Below are 16,494 nucleotides of genomic sequence, written 5' to 3'. Positions count from 1 at the left end.
ACTGGTGTGCCAGCTTAGTCATGCCATTAGTTCAGTTCAATGCCCAGCCCAGCTCCTGTCTTTCTTTATGATCATTACTGTGTCTTCTATCTTATGATATCCTCATGATCACAAGATGGCCACTGCAATTCTGACCCTCATGTCCTTACTCCTGTCAGGAGAAAAGTCCAACACTTTCCCAGAAGCCACAACTGACAACTCTTCTTACATCTAATTGGCCAGAATTTTATTCACTTGGCAGTGGAGGCTGGAAAAAAGCAGTTTTCTGCAGAGCACATTTATAGTCCCAACAATTTCTGTTAGATGATAAGGTCAATAAGGAAAAAGGTAAAAATAAATCCTAGGGATACAACTAGCATTTTTACCTACTTAGTATAGTACTTAAGGAAACTAGAATAAAATGGTTTTGACCAACCCAAATTTACATAATAGTGGTGAGTCAGGTTGTTGAGAAGCAATTATCCTATGTAATATTTCATTTCCTTGAATTTTTGCACTTACCAGCAGTCTTCCTTTGGGAGTTGAATGTTTGAAAGTCATAGTTCTTTCCTTCTATTACTTCACAGTACATTCAAGTGTACATCTTACTTTATGTATCAATGTGGTTTAGAGCAGCAGTGCTACCTCTAAACTTTTAAATTAAATCATGCTTGAAACTAGGGAGATTTATTTTTTAATAAACCTCTATTACAAGGATTTATTTTTTAATGACAATTTGTTTATTCCATTTATCACAATTATGTGCGTTTAAATACAAACTATCCAATAATGAATTCTATCACACTAACTGTTTAGAGAAAGGAAGTGTCCTGCAGTGTGGTGGCTGCTTGAGAAAAAGCTCTCGTAAAATACACACTAGACTTCAAACACTCGATTCAAAAGAAAGAATGTAAAATATCTCAACTTCTTTTATTGATTTCATGTGGAAACAATATTTTAATATGCTGCATTATATAAATTATATTAAAATTAATTCTTCCTTTGGTTTTCTTAATGTGGCTACTAGAAAATCTAAATTAGTTTGTGCCTCACCTTATCCTTCGGATGGACAGTGCTGTGCTAGAGTAATCTGTGCTGCATTCAATTTAGAATCATGATCAGGTTCCGTTTTTGTTTCTGGCATGTCATAACCATGCAGTCTTATTAAAGAAGCCGCTTTACCCCTCTGCCTCTAGATACAGAAGTAGCAGAACATTTTTTCACAGTGTTATTGGTTAAGATTAAATGAAAGTATAGAATAAGGTACTAAACTACAAATCTTATAGACATATAAAGGATTTTTATTTATTAACGTAGTATTTGTAATATTGGGGCCACTGGAATAACAATACCTTATGCTTGCACTATGCCTTACTATTTTCGAAGCTCTTTTGTAAAGCCCTATCCTGCTTAATTCAAGCAATCCTGGAAAACAGTCCAAAGAGGGACCTTTGGGCCATCATGCACTGAACAACTTACTCAAGTGAAATAAACAAGGGCAGGTTAGACAGCGAGTTACCTTGATACTTAGTTTTTGATACCTGCTTCAGATAAATCTTGTCCAAAGGAAAAAATTAGGTTCAGTTTGAGAAAACAGGGCACCTGCTTTCTAGGATTAATGTTTTGTAAAAAACAGCTGACATAAATTCAACAAAACAGCCATAAAATGAGTATAGGCTTTGGGTCCTTCGTAAGATTAATGTTTCTTGTACACTCTCAGCCCAGAAAATGCTTGTGTAGCTGCCATACCTGTATCCCAGCGTATGCTCACAAGATAACTGCCACATCTAAGTTTGTTTGATTCTAGTAATAAGTCTCTTTGGAAAATTCTTTATATGGTTACTGTAGAAACTTGTTTGTAGTCAATTTAAAGTTGAACTATAATAGTAAGAAATTGTAACCATAGAAAACTAGTTTCACGTTTGGTCTCACCCAAGTCAGGATACTAAACCTAATGTACTTCGTGGATGAATGACCCATAGAAGTTACACTTCCTTTGTTGGCCAGTCTGTCTTTTAGTCCACTGTTGTGGAAGAAATATGCTAACGATAGACCTGATGAAGCTAGCACATTGTAAGCTATCAGCATGGACCTCATTTCAGAGAAAAGGTGAATCAGTACTCAGAGTTAAAGTCTAGGTTCCAGCTTTGAGTATTTTAACCTAACTAACATAAGTAAAATTCTTAGACTTTGAACAACTTAAATTGTTTCAAGTCTATTATATACTTCTATCTTACAGTTTCTTAACATTTCTATAGTACCAATACCATTTGTCCAAAATGAGAATATGTTTTTCTTTCTCTGTGACAGGAGTAGAAAAAACATTCCTTATCAAGTTACAGAGATGAACATTAAGCTTTGCCCCATTATGACTGTTCTTTCAGCTGAAGTCTTTAATTTGACTTCTCTTCAGTGCTCTGAAACAGCTCCTTTGAAAGCACCCTGTTTTCTCATGTTGAAAATGTGTTTTGTCTTTTTCAAGTTGGATAATTCTGAGAATTTTCTTCTTTCAGAAGAACTGGGATGATTTGTGAACTCCTTATACTCAGCTAAATCAGATGATTCACCGATGATATGCAGAGATAGTACTATTTCTTTCTCTTTAGAAAAGAGAAATAGCAGGTGTTTAGACTACCATTTACTTCCTGTTTGAAATTAATAATTGGTACTCTCTGTCCATTCGTTGTATTAGCATAGGTACAAAAAGAAATAGGAAGATCTAGTTTAGATTTTAATGCAAGAAATATAAATAACCATACACAACATTTAGTTGCCCACAGTTGAGTTTTGGATTTAATTCTTACTATTTTTGTTATTTTAACATCTTAGCTTTTCTACCTTCTGAGGCAGGTAGGTTAGATTGATAAGGTCAGGTATCTAAGACATGTTTTGACTCTAAATACTTTCTGTGCAGTTGGTATTTTGTCATTATATATATATATATATATATATATATATATATATATATATATATATATACACACACATATATATGTAGTGCTTGGATGTATTTTTAGAGTGCCCTCTGCTGGCTTCAAGTGTAGCATTAAAGTTGAGACACTACAGATTTCATTAAGCCTGGGTTCCTTGTTGTAAGAAAATTATCTTTTATTTTGTTTGTATACAGGTGTTTCTTGTGTTCATTTTTTTCTACAAACTCTTAAAAATTGAAGTATGTGTTGAGGAGAGGTTTTGCTTCTAAATTTTTGCACAGAGTTGGTGTAGTTGAACTTTGAGCCTTACACTGCTCTGTGTCCCCAAGTGAGAGCCAGACCCCTGACCTCATCTCTTGCACTGCTCGTGGGTGGCGGTGCACTGCTCTTCTTGTGGCCCTTCAACCCTGGCAGGTGCTGCCCTCGCCTTCTTTGCCCAGGGCTCATTCCCTTTTTTTCTTAGGGGCTCACCCCTTTTGCCCTTCAGGTCCCCGCTTAGATGTTCTTACTGCCTCAGGCATCTTCTTTAACTATCCTATTTGTAACAGACTCCCTCTATCACCATCTTCCTTTGAGTTCCCATTTGTTTTCTTCATGGCATTATTCTGGTTTGCAGTTGCTCTTGTTTTGTTTTCTGTACTTTTTTTTCTAGTGAAAAGTAAGTTAACTTACTTTTATGGTAAGTATGGTAACTTACTTTATGGTAGACTTACATTAAGTCTGTTCTGCCTTAGAATATACACTTAATGAGAACTCTGTCTGCTCCCCATGGCCTAGAGTGTGCCTGACAGAAAGTAAAACCATAAATAGAGTTAAGGAGCCAAGATGTTAGGATTAATTCAAACTTCTTTTGAACGCCATTTGTTGGACATATTTTCAAGTTTCATTTTCTGATTTAATGTGTATAGAAAATTACTATAATGACTTTTTAAAATTAATTTCTTGGTCCTCCTACAGATTATTATTATTATTAACATTAAATTCTGTTAAACAGTAGCAGAGATGTGGAAGATACAGGAGATTGAGCTCATCCCAGACTATACCTAGAAGTAGTGTTTAAAATATAAATTTACATTTGCTCTTTATTGTATCATTTGTCTTTCAGAAAAGTAGAATTTTGAAGAAAAATTTTAGTTATATCTGACTTTGAGTTGAATTAAATGTACTTCAGAGTCTCAAGATTCACCCATTTTTAAGTATCAAGTGCAAAACATGCCAAATCTAAATCTCAGTGACTAGGAGATTATTTGCATCTCTGTTCCTTTCCATAAGCCTGGAAAATTGAGAGTTTTTGCCCATATTTGCTTTTGTTAAATGTCTTATTAGTACTTTTTTCTGAATTTTAAGATATGCGTTCTTTTTTTTTTTCTTTAGCCATGTCAGTTTGAACAGTGCATTGTGCATTCTCTGCAGTCACTTAAAGGAGTTCTAGAGTGTAAGCCTGGAGAAGCCAGTGTAAGTGTTCTGTTAAGTTCAACCTCTTTCAGACTTTCCCAAGGAACCTTTGGCAATCACAGTGGCAAAACTTTTAGTCATCTCAGCATAAAGAGTTTTCCCCCTGACTGCTTGCTTGTTTTATTTCGCTTAACTACACAGGCTATTGATTTCTTGGTTCCAAAATAGGCTGGTGGAAGTTAAAATGTGAATGTGAGTGTTGCAGGTAGGCCACTTTGAATTGTTAACGCTTTGTACACAAAGGACATGACGACCTGGATGTTGTCCAGCAGCTGCAGTTGGGGTCTTTTCAGGTCAGAATCATGGCGTAGGCCAGCTCTTCATTCTCATCCCTTTTCAGAGGAAGGTTACCCACACTAAAAGCAGCTTTCCATGTGTTAACTTTTTATATCAAACTTCATAAACAGTTTTGTTTTCTTAGCTAAGCCCAAAAATCGTCATCAAAATTCTTCCTTTTAGGTCTTTCAACAACCCAAAACACAGGAGGAGGTTTGCCAACTAAGCATCAATATTATGCAGGTAATATGTTAAAGCACTGATGCCCAGAAGCCAGAATTAATGCAAATTATTGTTCAACCCTCTCTTATGTATAATACATGTGTAACATATATTAAATATGTAATTTTTTTCATCTTATCTGAGTACATAATAATTTATGGTGAGTAAGGTAATTAAATAAAGGTAAGATTAATTCCAGATTGTTTTAGCAATTCCCCAGTTTTCATGTATATTATGGTCCTCTTCTTTTTGTATTCTTATGGTACTTTGTATATATTTATTTTAGAACACAAATTAAATGACAGGAGAATTGTTTACATTGTATCTAGAGTGTGAAATTCTTTGACTGGGGCTAGTGCTTTGTGGTCATGCAAACCAAGCTGGGCGTGTGAATGACTGATTGAAAGGAAGGAAAAGGTCCTTCTCCTAAAATATATTCAAGGATTTAATAATTGGATCAAAACACAGATGCTTTTAGTTTTCTATCACTTATGTGACTTAAGTTGGGATATGTATTCCCAATGCATACATATATGTATGTATGTATGTATATATGTATATGTTGTCAATACCACTTACAGAGCATATATTTCTGGTTTTTTATTTATGAAAAGTTATTTTTAATGTTTAAATGGACTATTATCTAAGAGTTCATATCACTGAAATTTCTTATTTTTGACTTAGATTTTTATATACTGTCTGGAACAATTGAGCACCAAACCTGATGCAGATATAGATACTACACAGTAAGTAAAATAGAAATTAATCTTAATGATTCATTTAGGAGGATTAAAAATACAGACTAATATTATATATCTGGTCTTACATCCTAAGACTTCCAGTAAGAGAGATAGATTGTTTATATTAAAGTTACAGGTTTATATATTTGACCTATATTATTTATATAATTTCTTTATTTTCTGCACTCATCTTAGCATTACTAGAGACATGTTGAACAAACTGAACATATGATCGATTACCTTACTAATTACCCAAAGAAACAAGTTTTATAAATAATAAAAGTAGAAAATTAAAATGTATAACTTCTCGTTGATAACTTAGAATCCTGTTGTTAAGGGATTACACTAGTACTCTTGTTAAAGACTATGTTAGAAGAATTAAGTGTGGATCAGGCTTAATTATTTCAGCTCCAAACGACACATCTTGATTCCTGATATTTACAAATCCATGTGATAATTCTTTTATAATGCTGTTACTCTAAAGGATTTTTTTTAATTTAGTTTTCCTGAATGATGTTTGGCACATGTGACTTCTGTGTACCTCAGGTTTATGTACTGACACAGATAATATTGAGATAAGTGCCTCTTAAGTGTATAGTTGACAATTTGAGAATTTTTTCCATATTTGCATGTTACCAGGTATTGGTCTTTGCCTCTCAGTATATAAAGCTGTCACTGCTCTGATACCTAATATTTAATTTTTCTAGTTTTTAAAAAATATTTTACTTTATATGTTTAACACAATACACCAGGAATATAGATATAGTATAATCAGGTCCCTGTAACTATTAACTAAATGTCTTTCTTCCTTATTGTTTTGCTATAATTTCTGTTTCATACATCATTAAATTCTAATATATAGTGCATTGCATTTCTTCTGTTGCATTCACATATGTTTTCTGTCACTTTATATTGCATTAATTATGATTAGTTTATTTTTTAATGTTTTCAGATTGGTATCCTTTTATTACTTCTCTGTTTTAAAATATTTGATATTTTCATCTATTTATTCTTCCATATGATATCAAAAATCTAGCTGGTTAGGTTTAAAGAATTTTTCCTAAGATGTTTATTGTGATTTTATTCTATCTATAAATTAATCCGTATAAATCTCTATCTGTGATTTATGGCATTCCTTCCCCCACTTGTGGGTATTAACTAATTTCTGATATCAACTCATCTGTAAGTGGTTTACCATGAAAATGAACTTGAAAAAGCCCCCTGGAGATTCTGATAGGCAAAAACATTTCAACTATGTGAGCATATACCTACAAATTAATTTATTTGGTATTTTCTCCCTTGGTGATTTTTTTTTTTAATTGAGTATTAAGAAGGCCGAAAAGCTAATTTCATATGGCTCATATTAAGAGATAGTCCATAGTGTACACTTTGAGCTGTTAGTAGTTAAATATAAAAAACAGAAAGTTAGATGATTTTTGCCAAAAGATTTTAAGGTCAAATTTACATTGGGTTCATTGCATCTTTTTATTGAGGTGTAAGTGACCTATAACATTATATCAGCATTTTTATTTTAATGCTTATAACTGTTCTCTTACTTGCTTCTATATTCAGTCTTTCTGTTGATGTTTCTTCTCCTGATTTGTTTGGAAGTATTCACGAAGACTTCAGTTTGATCTCTGTAAGTACAATCATAAATAATTAGATGATAAATAGAAAAACACTTTATATATACATATATGTACATGTCAAAGGCTGACAAAGGACCAGGTTGGGTCAGATGTAAGCTGGAGCATTGTGGGCTTGAAGTTAGGAGGTCAGAAGAGCATGTGACCTCAGAAGAACTATATCGGTGGACCGCTGTGGGCCCATCTGCTTGCATGGGGTCTAGAATGAATAGGATCTGAGAAAGTTGATGGGCTGAGTTTAAACCATTTGTCACACTGTGAACACAGAAAGAAGGCTAGAGACAGACAAAGGCCAGAGAAAGAACCTTCTAAATTGAGATAGGCCTTGTCAGCAATCTGGCCAACTGTGCTCTTTCTCTGGTCTTTTGTAACAAGCCTGATTTCTACATGACAATCTTTCCCGTGTTTGAAAATAGCTGCTGTGTGTGCTCAGAACCTTCTCTTCTCCTAGCTCCTGAGCTGTTCAGGCATTTCCCAGCTAATGTGCTTGTTGTCTGTTGATGTGGTGGTCATTCTCCTCTGAGTGTGTTTCCGTCCTTCAGGGGTAGTGCAGTGGACCCTGGTATGACCCTGACTATCGGGACACAGCCAGAACTCACATTAGGTTATCTCGCTGTTGACTGAGATTAAGCTAACTGTCAGCCAAAACCCCAAGTGACTCATACTTGCTTCTGCTAGTCACAGAATTTTATCTCTCCCATTTTAACCTCCTAAAATTATTCATTTGGTACCTGATTCAGTTCCTATGTTTTTCTCCAGTGGATGAGATCTTGTTAGATTTGGCCCAGATTGTTGAGATCTTAGCCTGTCCTGTTATCCAGCAGAGAGGCAGTTATGGTAAGAAAAAGTCTACGTATGGAGTTGGAAGACACTGGTTCACTTCCTAGTCGGCTTCCTATTAACTGAAAAACGTTGGGTGTGTCACTGAGGGTGTCCAATTCCCTTCGGGGCAAAATGGGGATGGTAATGCCTACATTTCAAAGATTCTGTAAGGAAAAACTGAAATAATACATAAGGCCATAGTCCTTAATCTGCAAGTGCTACCTTTGACAGGTTGAATTGTTATTTTTAAGCATACATGTTCATCTCAGTTGTTACCCAGTCTTGTTTAGTCACCCAAGTTTAATAATTTGATTATTTGATTGTGTTATCCAGTTGTTCTTCACACTTTTCTTTCTTCTGATTAGTTAGATTTGAGGGAAAAAAAATGTGCTTACTAAGAGAAAAAAGTTCAGATTACTCCAGTTTTTCCATTTTGGAGGAGAACCATGAAGATTACAAGGAGAAAAATCAGCCAAAGAGAGTTCATAAACTAGGTAGAGAAGATGCAGAGGCTCAGGGGGACTGCTGAACCAGGCTGACGTTTGGAGGGAAGCCTCTTGAAGGAAAATGTAATTAAGGATTGATTTTATAGCTGAGAAATTAGTTGAGATTTTTGCAGAATGTAGCATGTTTAGAGGCTGACAAAATACGTCTTTATTTCATATCCTTTACAAGGATAACATAACACGGCACCAGACATGGAGCAAGAGTGAATGCAGCCTCCTCTCCCCTGCAGCCACAGCTGTTCACTGCATTCTTTCTGGTTCACACTTGCCTTTTACTCACAAAATGTGGAGGAGAAGTACATATACAATGATGCTGTTTACCTTGTTTTATGCTCCATTTCCATCCATGGATTAATTCAAGGCCATTCACAGCCTTCCATTTGTGTGAAGGTATTTTATTAATTTTCTGACCTTTTAATTAAATCTGTTGTTGGCCAGAAAAGGTAGTGAATAGACTACACTCTGCCAGAAATAAAGATAGGAACCTTTTAAATAAAGAAATTTAGGAAGTTTTTATAATTTTGATGGAGATATGTGAATGTATTAGGACATAGAAGCTATGTTTGGCAATTGAGTTCAAAGACACTTTAAAAGACAGGAATCTGTTCATTCCACATTTTTTGTGTTGACTTTAATATAATTTATTCTGATCATATACAAAACAGTAAGCAAAATATGAGAACTTTTCCTGGAAAGTAGTTTTGCCTTAGTTTTTAGTCAAGAGATCTTAAATCAAGGCCCTAAATTAGTTGTTCCAGGGAGCATGGGGAAAGTGTTCTCAGTGAGCCACAATAGCAGTGACAAATGCCATTCCTGGAATTTTATTTACGAAAATAGTTCCTCTGAACTGTAGAAAGATGCTTTATTCGTCAGCCATGGTGTCTGATAATGTTGATAAGAAACTTCCTTGCGTGGCTAGAATGCTGGAGAATGTAGAAGGCAGAGCTCTAGAGCCCACTCCATGCCTGAACGTGGGAGGCCCCAGCGTCTGTCCCCTCATTGCCCATAAGAGGGAGACTGTTCCACATAAGAACATCTGTAAATGCCCAGGCTTGAAGGAGCCTGTCATCTGGATATTATAATTCTCTTCCAAGTTTTGAAAAATTTATAAATTGTTCTCTAACACTTTCTACATTTTTTGTAATTATTTTAAAACATCCATTTTTAGAGCTTTTTTGGTGCAAAAAGTATTAGAGTAACCAATAAAGTAAAGCCCCTTTTGTAAGAACAACAGCTGTTCCTACTCTCCTAGTTGGCTGTGTTTCATCACTAAGTTTTTCCGTACAGCTGTTAAATTTCAAAGGGAACATTATTTGACTTTTGTGTATTATGTAATAATGAGCAATTAGTAGAATTACAGAATTATGTTTTTTATGTTATTAGGAAAGGAGCCAAGAAAAATAAAGCATTGAGTATTGATATTAAACACCAAGAGGTTATAATTAAATTTAATAATTGATGAACGTTACCTGTTAGACCCTCAGTTTGTTACTATAAATGTAATTTTCTAAAAATTTGTTTTGCTTTTAGGAACAACGACTTTTGATAGTCCTAAGTAATTGCTGCTACCTAGAACGTCACACCTTCCTAAATATAGCAGAACAGTTTGAAAAGCACAACTTCCAGGGAGTAGTAAAAATAACACAGGTAAATGAATTATGTTAAGAGGACAAGTGGTGGTTTTATCAACTTGATTTCCAAACTATTTTCTCAGCACCCTCTTTCTTTTGCTTTCCTATACTTTTCCCTCTTCTTACTCTCCCCACTCTTATTCTTTCCCCATCTTTACCCTACCCTATTTTTGAAAGATTCCTGTCCTTCTCATAACTCACCTTGAATCATTAATTTAATACTCTCTTCCTTTTTCCAGAACAAAGCTTTCTCAGAACTAGAGTTGATTGACTCCCCACCTAGGCTGTGCAAAAGTGAGGAAGAAAATAGGAAGAGAAAGGCATCAAACTAAGAATCATCTCAAACTTGGCTCCTTTTAGGTTAAAACTTCTAATTATAGCCAGTAGCAGACTCCCTGAGCCTGCAGAGAAACCTCTTCCTGCTTAGTTCACACCTCTTCTTCCTCTCTCCCTTTCCATATGACCACAGTGATGCTTTCACTTTACTACTTCAGCATGTCCACAGGTGCTTGAGCACGCACCCATACACACACACACAGACACAGAGATATGTGTACACAGACACATGCACACACACGCACTCACATAAACACACACAAATGTACACACATGCATACACAGACACACATACATACAGACATGCACACACACAGATACAAACACACACGCGACTGGGTTACAACAGCTGTAGGATGCTTATTATCTTACCTGAAAAATACGTGCTTTCCATTCTCCAGCCCATGGATGTAGCAAGATTGGTTAAAATGACTCCTGTATAAATCAATGGAATAAGTTTTTTCAGATGTTACCCTTCATTTTTATATTTTTTCAAGCAGAAAAGGAAAAAAATGAAGTAACTTTGTTATTAAAGATTGGTTCCTGGGCAAATGTTTATCAGATTTCTAAGTAAAACTAAGCTAGAACCATTTTTTAATGTCAGTACAATTTTCTCAGTGCAAGAACAAGAAAGATAATGATCTTGTTAATCTTATAATCAAAAAGTACTCTTGATGGGTTGCATACTATTTACAAGTGATGGTTCTACTTCAAGAACTAGATTGGAATTTTTTTTTTCAAAGAATGAAAATGTCAAAGTGGGTGGTTGTGTCTTGTTTTCCTGCCTTTTCGTAAAGATTAATCATCCTGATGAGAAATGTTGTGACCTAAGGCTATAGGGCCAAATGTTGCATTTATTCCCAGAAACTTTGTGTTGAGAATCGCAAGGTGTTCTCTTGCAGTAGAAATTTATTATTTGTAGAAATTTGGTACTTTGTTATTATGTGATAACAATAATGATATGGATATATTTATTGGAGAAAGTTTTCGCTTTAAAGGTATATGAAATGATTAGGAATTGCATATAACAGAAGCAATATGTTTGGTTTTCTTTAGGTTTTTACAGTTACGAATAGAAACTGTTGCTTCAGTGTATATCATTAAGAAGAATGAAACTGACATATAATTAAGCTTTGACATCCTTCCTAGTCCTTGCCCAGATCATATTGAGACCACGGTACTATGAAGTTTCAAGGACCTGGGGTTGCAGCTTAGAATAAATGGTGGGCTATTTTTCACACTCAGAATTTGGAGTTTTCTTAACTAGCCATTGAATATTTTGAAATAATTCAGCTATGTATTAAATGAATAGACAGTAAACTAAAATTAGATTATAGCATTTATGCTGACTCTGTTTATTATGAGTGGATCCATTAATTTCATGATGCCAACCAAATGAAATGTCTTCCTTGCATCAAGGGGAAAAGGCTACCAACTGCCATTGTTTTTCACAGTTCCCTTTTCAAATCACAGATGACTCTGGAGGCATAGATCCCAGAAAATCATGGGCTCACATAGATCACACGAATGTTTTGTTATTCACCAATTGGCTCTGTTTCTTCTCTTGGAAGTAATGGTTCACTATGGGCTTCTAACTTGGTGGCCCCAGACTCTAGGTGTACCTGAGATGTCCTTCCATGCATGACCTGCTGGTTCACCAAGGGCTCTCCAGGCAGGTTTCCTCCTATGCTCTCATTGCTGCTTCTACCAGTAGAATCATGAAAATAGCCAATTGTTACTTCCCTTCATCCTGATCCTCATCTTCAAAAGTAGAATTATTTTAATATTGGAACAATATACAAATAACCATGCCCCTTGGTAGTTTATTAAAACTTAATGATCAATGAACATTTGAAGCTACAATGATGTTATATATACAGCTTGATTAGATGCAGATAACCCTGTGAAGTAATTAAGGAAGGTACTAGTAACTCCATTTTTTCTTATTTGGAAAGATGCTCAGAGAGATTAAACAACTTGACCTGTAATTGGCAGAGCAAAGCAGGAATCAGAATTTTTCTCATTTTGAGTCTAGAATGCTTTCTGGTCCAGTACCACACACCTTGAAATAAAGACAAAATTGTTCCCATGGAAATACTCCGAAGAAATAGGACATGAAGCTGGTTAATTAATATGTATCATTTTGGACTTTATAAAACAACATTAAATGGTTATTTATCAGATCACTAAATCAAACTCATCTTGCCTTACCTCCTCTAAAATAAGTCCCATTGTAAGCCTTGCATGAGCTTTGTGCTGTTTGGATCCTAGTAGCAAGTGCCAACCCTGAGTGTCCTGTCATTTGTGTGCATTTCCCACCACACTACCAGTTCTGCTTAGCTTTTGGTCAAGTCTTGGAAATATTTTTTTACAGTCATACATTTTTTTCCTAATTATAAAAGTAACACCCAGTCATTATTTTTAAAAAGGTGAAATACTGAAAACCCTAAAAAGTTTTTTAATCATTGATAATGCATCAATTATCATATTGTAGTATATGTACCATTTTTTTTTTTAACTTTTCCCTACTGGGAACCTCAAAATTATTTTTTGTTGTTGTTATTGAGAGGTGAAGATAATCTTTGATCACATTTCTTATTAATTCCTCAGAGTAGATTCCTAAAACTAGAATTAGAGCTCTTTGGGTAATATTTTTGGTAAATATTGCCAGATTGCTCCTCAGAAGCTGTCTCATCACATTTTGTCCATCATTGCTGACTTTAACTTTTTAATTTAATTGGTAAAAACATTCCTTCATGTATTTTAATTTTCATGCCTTTCTCTAGTTGGTAGTTTAACACTTTTTCATATATTCGTTGACTGTTTATATTCTAGAAGAATTCATTTTAAAGATACTTAGAGGGTCAGAAAGCACAGTTTTTAATTTAAGGTGTGCAAAGTTTGCCATTAATGATTAATTCTTTTTTTTCTGCATTTGTGTCTTTTTTCTTTTTTATTATTAAGCTGTCATTGATATACAATCACATGAGCAACATTGTGGTTACTAGATTCCCCCCATTATCAAGTCCCCACCATATACCCCACTGCAGTCACTGTCCATCAGCATAGTAAGGTGGCATAGAGTCACTACTTGTCTTCTCTGTGCTATACTGCCTTCCCTGTGCCCCCCCCCCACATTATGTATGCTAATCATAATGCCCCTTAATCCCCTTATTGCTCCCTTCCCACCCATCCTCCCCAGTCCCTTTCCCTTTGGTAACTGTTAGTCCATTCTTGGGTTCTGTGAGTCTGATGCTGTTTTGTTCCTTCAGTTTTTGCTTTGTTGTTACACTCCACAGGGAAGTGATGTCATTTCGTACTTCTCTTTTTCTGCCTGGCTTATTTCACTGAGCATAATACCCTCTAGCTTCATCCATGTTGTTGCAAATGATAGGATTTGTTTTCTTCTTACGGCTGTATAATATTCCATTGTGTATATGTACCACATCTTCTTTATCCATTTGTTTACTGATGGACACTTAGGTTGCTTCTTTATCTTGGCTATTGTAAGTAGTGCTGCGATAAACATAGGGGTGCGTATGTCTTTTTGAATCTGGGATCCTGTATTCTTAGGGCAAATTCCTAGGAGTGGAATTCCTGAGTCAAATGGTATTTCTATTTTGACTTTTTTGAGGAGCATCCATACTGCTTTCCACAATGGTTGAACTAATTTACATTCCCACCAGCAGTGTAGGAGGGTTCCCCTTTCTCCACATCCTCACCAGCATTTGCTGTTTGTCTTTTGGATGGTGGCCATCCTAACTGGTGTGAGGTGATATCTCATTGTGGTTTTAATTTGAATTTCTCTGATGATTACCGTTGGCCATCTGAATTTCTTCTTTGGAGAACTGTCTGTTCAGCTCCTCTGCCCATTTTTTAATTGGGTTATTTGCTTTTTGATTGTTGAGGCACATGAGCTCTTTATATATTTTAAATGTGAATCTCTTATCACATATGTCATTTATGAATATATTCTCTATATTATAGGATGTCTTTTTGTTCTACTGATGGTGTCCTTTGCTGTACAGAGCTTTTTAGTTTGATATAATCCCAATTGTTCATTTTTGCTTTTGTTTCCCTTACCTGGTGAGATATGTTCCTGAAAAAGTTGCTCATGTTTATATTCAAGAGAGTTTTGTGTGTTTTCTTCTAAGAGTGTTACGGTTTCATGACTTACATTCAGGTCTTTGATCCTTTTTGAGTTTACATTTGTGTATGCAGTTATACAGTAATCCAGTTTCATTCTCTTACATGTAGCTGTCCAGTTTTGTCAACACCAGCTGTTGAAGAGGCTGTCATTTCCCCATTGTATATCCATGGCTCCTTTATCGTATATTAAGTGACCATATATGCTTGGGTTAATATCTGAACTCTCTAGTCTGTTCCATTGGTCTTTGGTTCTGTTCTTGTGCCAGTACCAAATTGTCTTGATTACTGTGGCTTTGTAGTAGAGCTTGAAGTTGGGGAGTGTAATCCCCCCAGCTTTATTCTTCCTTCTCAGGATTGTTTTGGCTATTTGGCGTCTTTTGTGGTTCCATATGAATTTTAGAACTATTTGTTCCAGTTCATTGAAGAATGCTGTTGGTATTTTGATAAGAATTGCATTGAATCTGTAGATTGCTTTAGGCACGATGGCCATTTGGACAATATTAATTCTTCCTACCCAAGAGCATGGGATAAATTTCCATTTATTAGTGTACTCTTTAATTTCTCTCAGGACTGTCTTGCAGTTATCAGGGTATAGGTCTTTCACTTCCTTAGTTAGGTTTTATTCCTAGGTATTTTATTCTTTTTGATGCAATTCTGAATGGAATTCTTTTCCTGATTTCTCTTTCTGCTAGTTCATCATTAGTGTATGGGAATGCCACAGATTTCTATGTATTAATTTTGTATCCTTCAACTTTGCTAAATTTAAATATTATTTCTAGTAGTTTTGGTGTGGATTCTTTAGGGTATTTTATGTACAATATCATGTCATCTGCAAACAGTGACAGTTTAACTTCTTCCTTGCCAATCTGGATGCCTTTTATTTCTTTGTGTTGTCTGATTGCCATGGCTAGGACCTCCAGAACTGTGTTGAATAAAAGTGGGGAGAGTGGGGATCCTCGTCTTCTTCCCTATCTTAAAGGAAAAGCTTTCAGCTTCTTGCTGTCATTAAGTATGATGTTGGCTGTGGGTTTGTCATATATGGCCTTTATTATGTTGAGGTACTTGCCCTCTATACCCATTTTCTTGAGAGTTTTTATCATGAATGGATGTTGAATTTTGTCAAATACTTTTTTGGCATCTATGGACATGATCATGTGATTTTTGCCCTTCTATTTATTGATATGGTGGATGATATTAATGGATTTTTGAATGTTGTACTATCCTTGCATCCCTGGGATGAATTCCACTTGGTCATGATGTATGATCCTCTTGATGTATTTTTGAATTCGGTTTGCTAATATTTTGTTGAGTATTTTTGCATCTATGTTCATCATGGATATTGGTTGGTAGTTTTCTTTTTTTGTGGTTGTCTTTGCCTGGTTTTGGTATTAGAGTGATGCTAGGTTCATAGAATGAGGTTGGAAGTATTCCCTCCTCTTCTATTTCTTGGAAAACATTAAGGAGAATGGGTACTATGGCTTCTCTAAATGTCTGATAAAATTCAACGGCAAAGCCATCTGGTCTGGGATTTTTTATTCTTGAGTTGTTTTTTGATTACTGATTCAATTTCATTGCTGATAATTTGTCTGTTTAGATTTTCTGTTTCTTACTGGGTCAGTATTGAAAGGTTGTATTTTTCTAGACAGTTGTCCATTTCTTCTAGGTTATCCAATTTGTTAGCATATAATAATTCATAGTATTCTCTAATAATTCTTCGTATTTCTGTGTTATCCATAGTGGTGATTTTTCCTTTCTTATTTCTGATTCTGTTTATGTGTGCAGATTCTCTTTTTTCTCTT

The 16,494-nt window shown here is 35.2% G+C and overlaps 1 protein-coding gene across 3 annotated transcripts in view; it reads left to right on the top strand.

The window, feature by feature from the left end:
* The window catches only part of EXOC2 (exocyst complex component 2), a 229,325-nt gene that overhangs the window by 149,334 nt on the left and 63,497 nt on the right, over nt 1–16,494 (top strand). For all 3 annotated transcript variants that reach the window (XM_036888667.2, XM_036888666.2, XM_057494016.1), the window contains exons 18-22: nt 4,287–4,367; nt 4,827–4,886; nt 5,550–5,611; nt 7,178–7,244; nt 10,110–10,226. In XM_036888667.2, the coding sequence (XP_036744562.2) occupies nt 4,287–4,367; nt 4,827–4,886; nt 5,550–5,611; nt 7,178–7,244; nt 10,110–10,226 (387 nt within the window). The remainder of the gene's footprint in view (nt 1–4,286; nt 4,368–4,826; nt 4,887–5,549; nt 5,612–7,177; nt 7,245–10,109; nt 10,227–16,494) is intronic.

The sequence above is a fragment of the Manis pentadactyla genome, chromosome 16, assembly GCF_030020395.1.
Source record: "Manis pentadactyla isolate mManPen7 chromosome 16, mManPen7.hap1, whole genome shotgun sequence".
Lineage (NCBI taxonomy): Eukaryota > Metazoa > Chordata > Mammalia > Pholidota > Manidae > Manis > Manis pentadactyla.
This window is presented reverse-complemented; position numbering and strand designations above follow the sequence as displayed.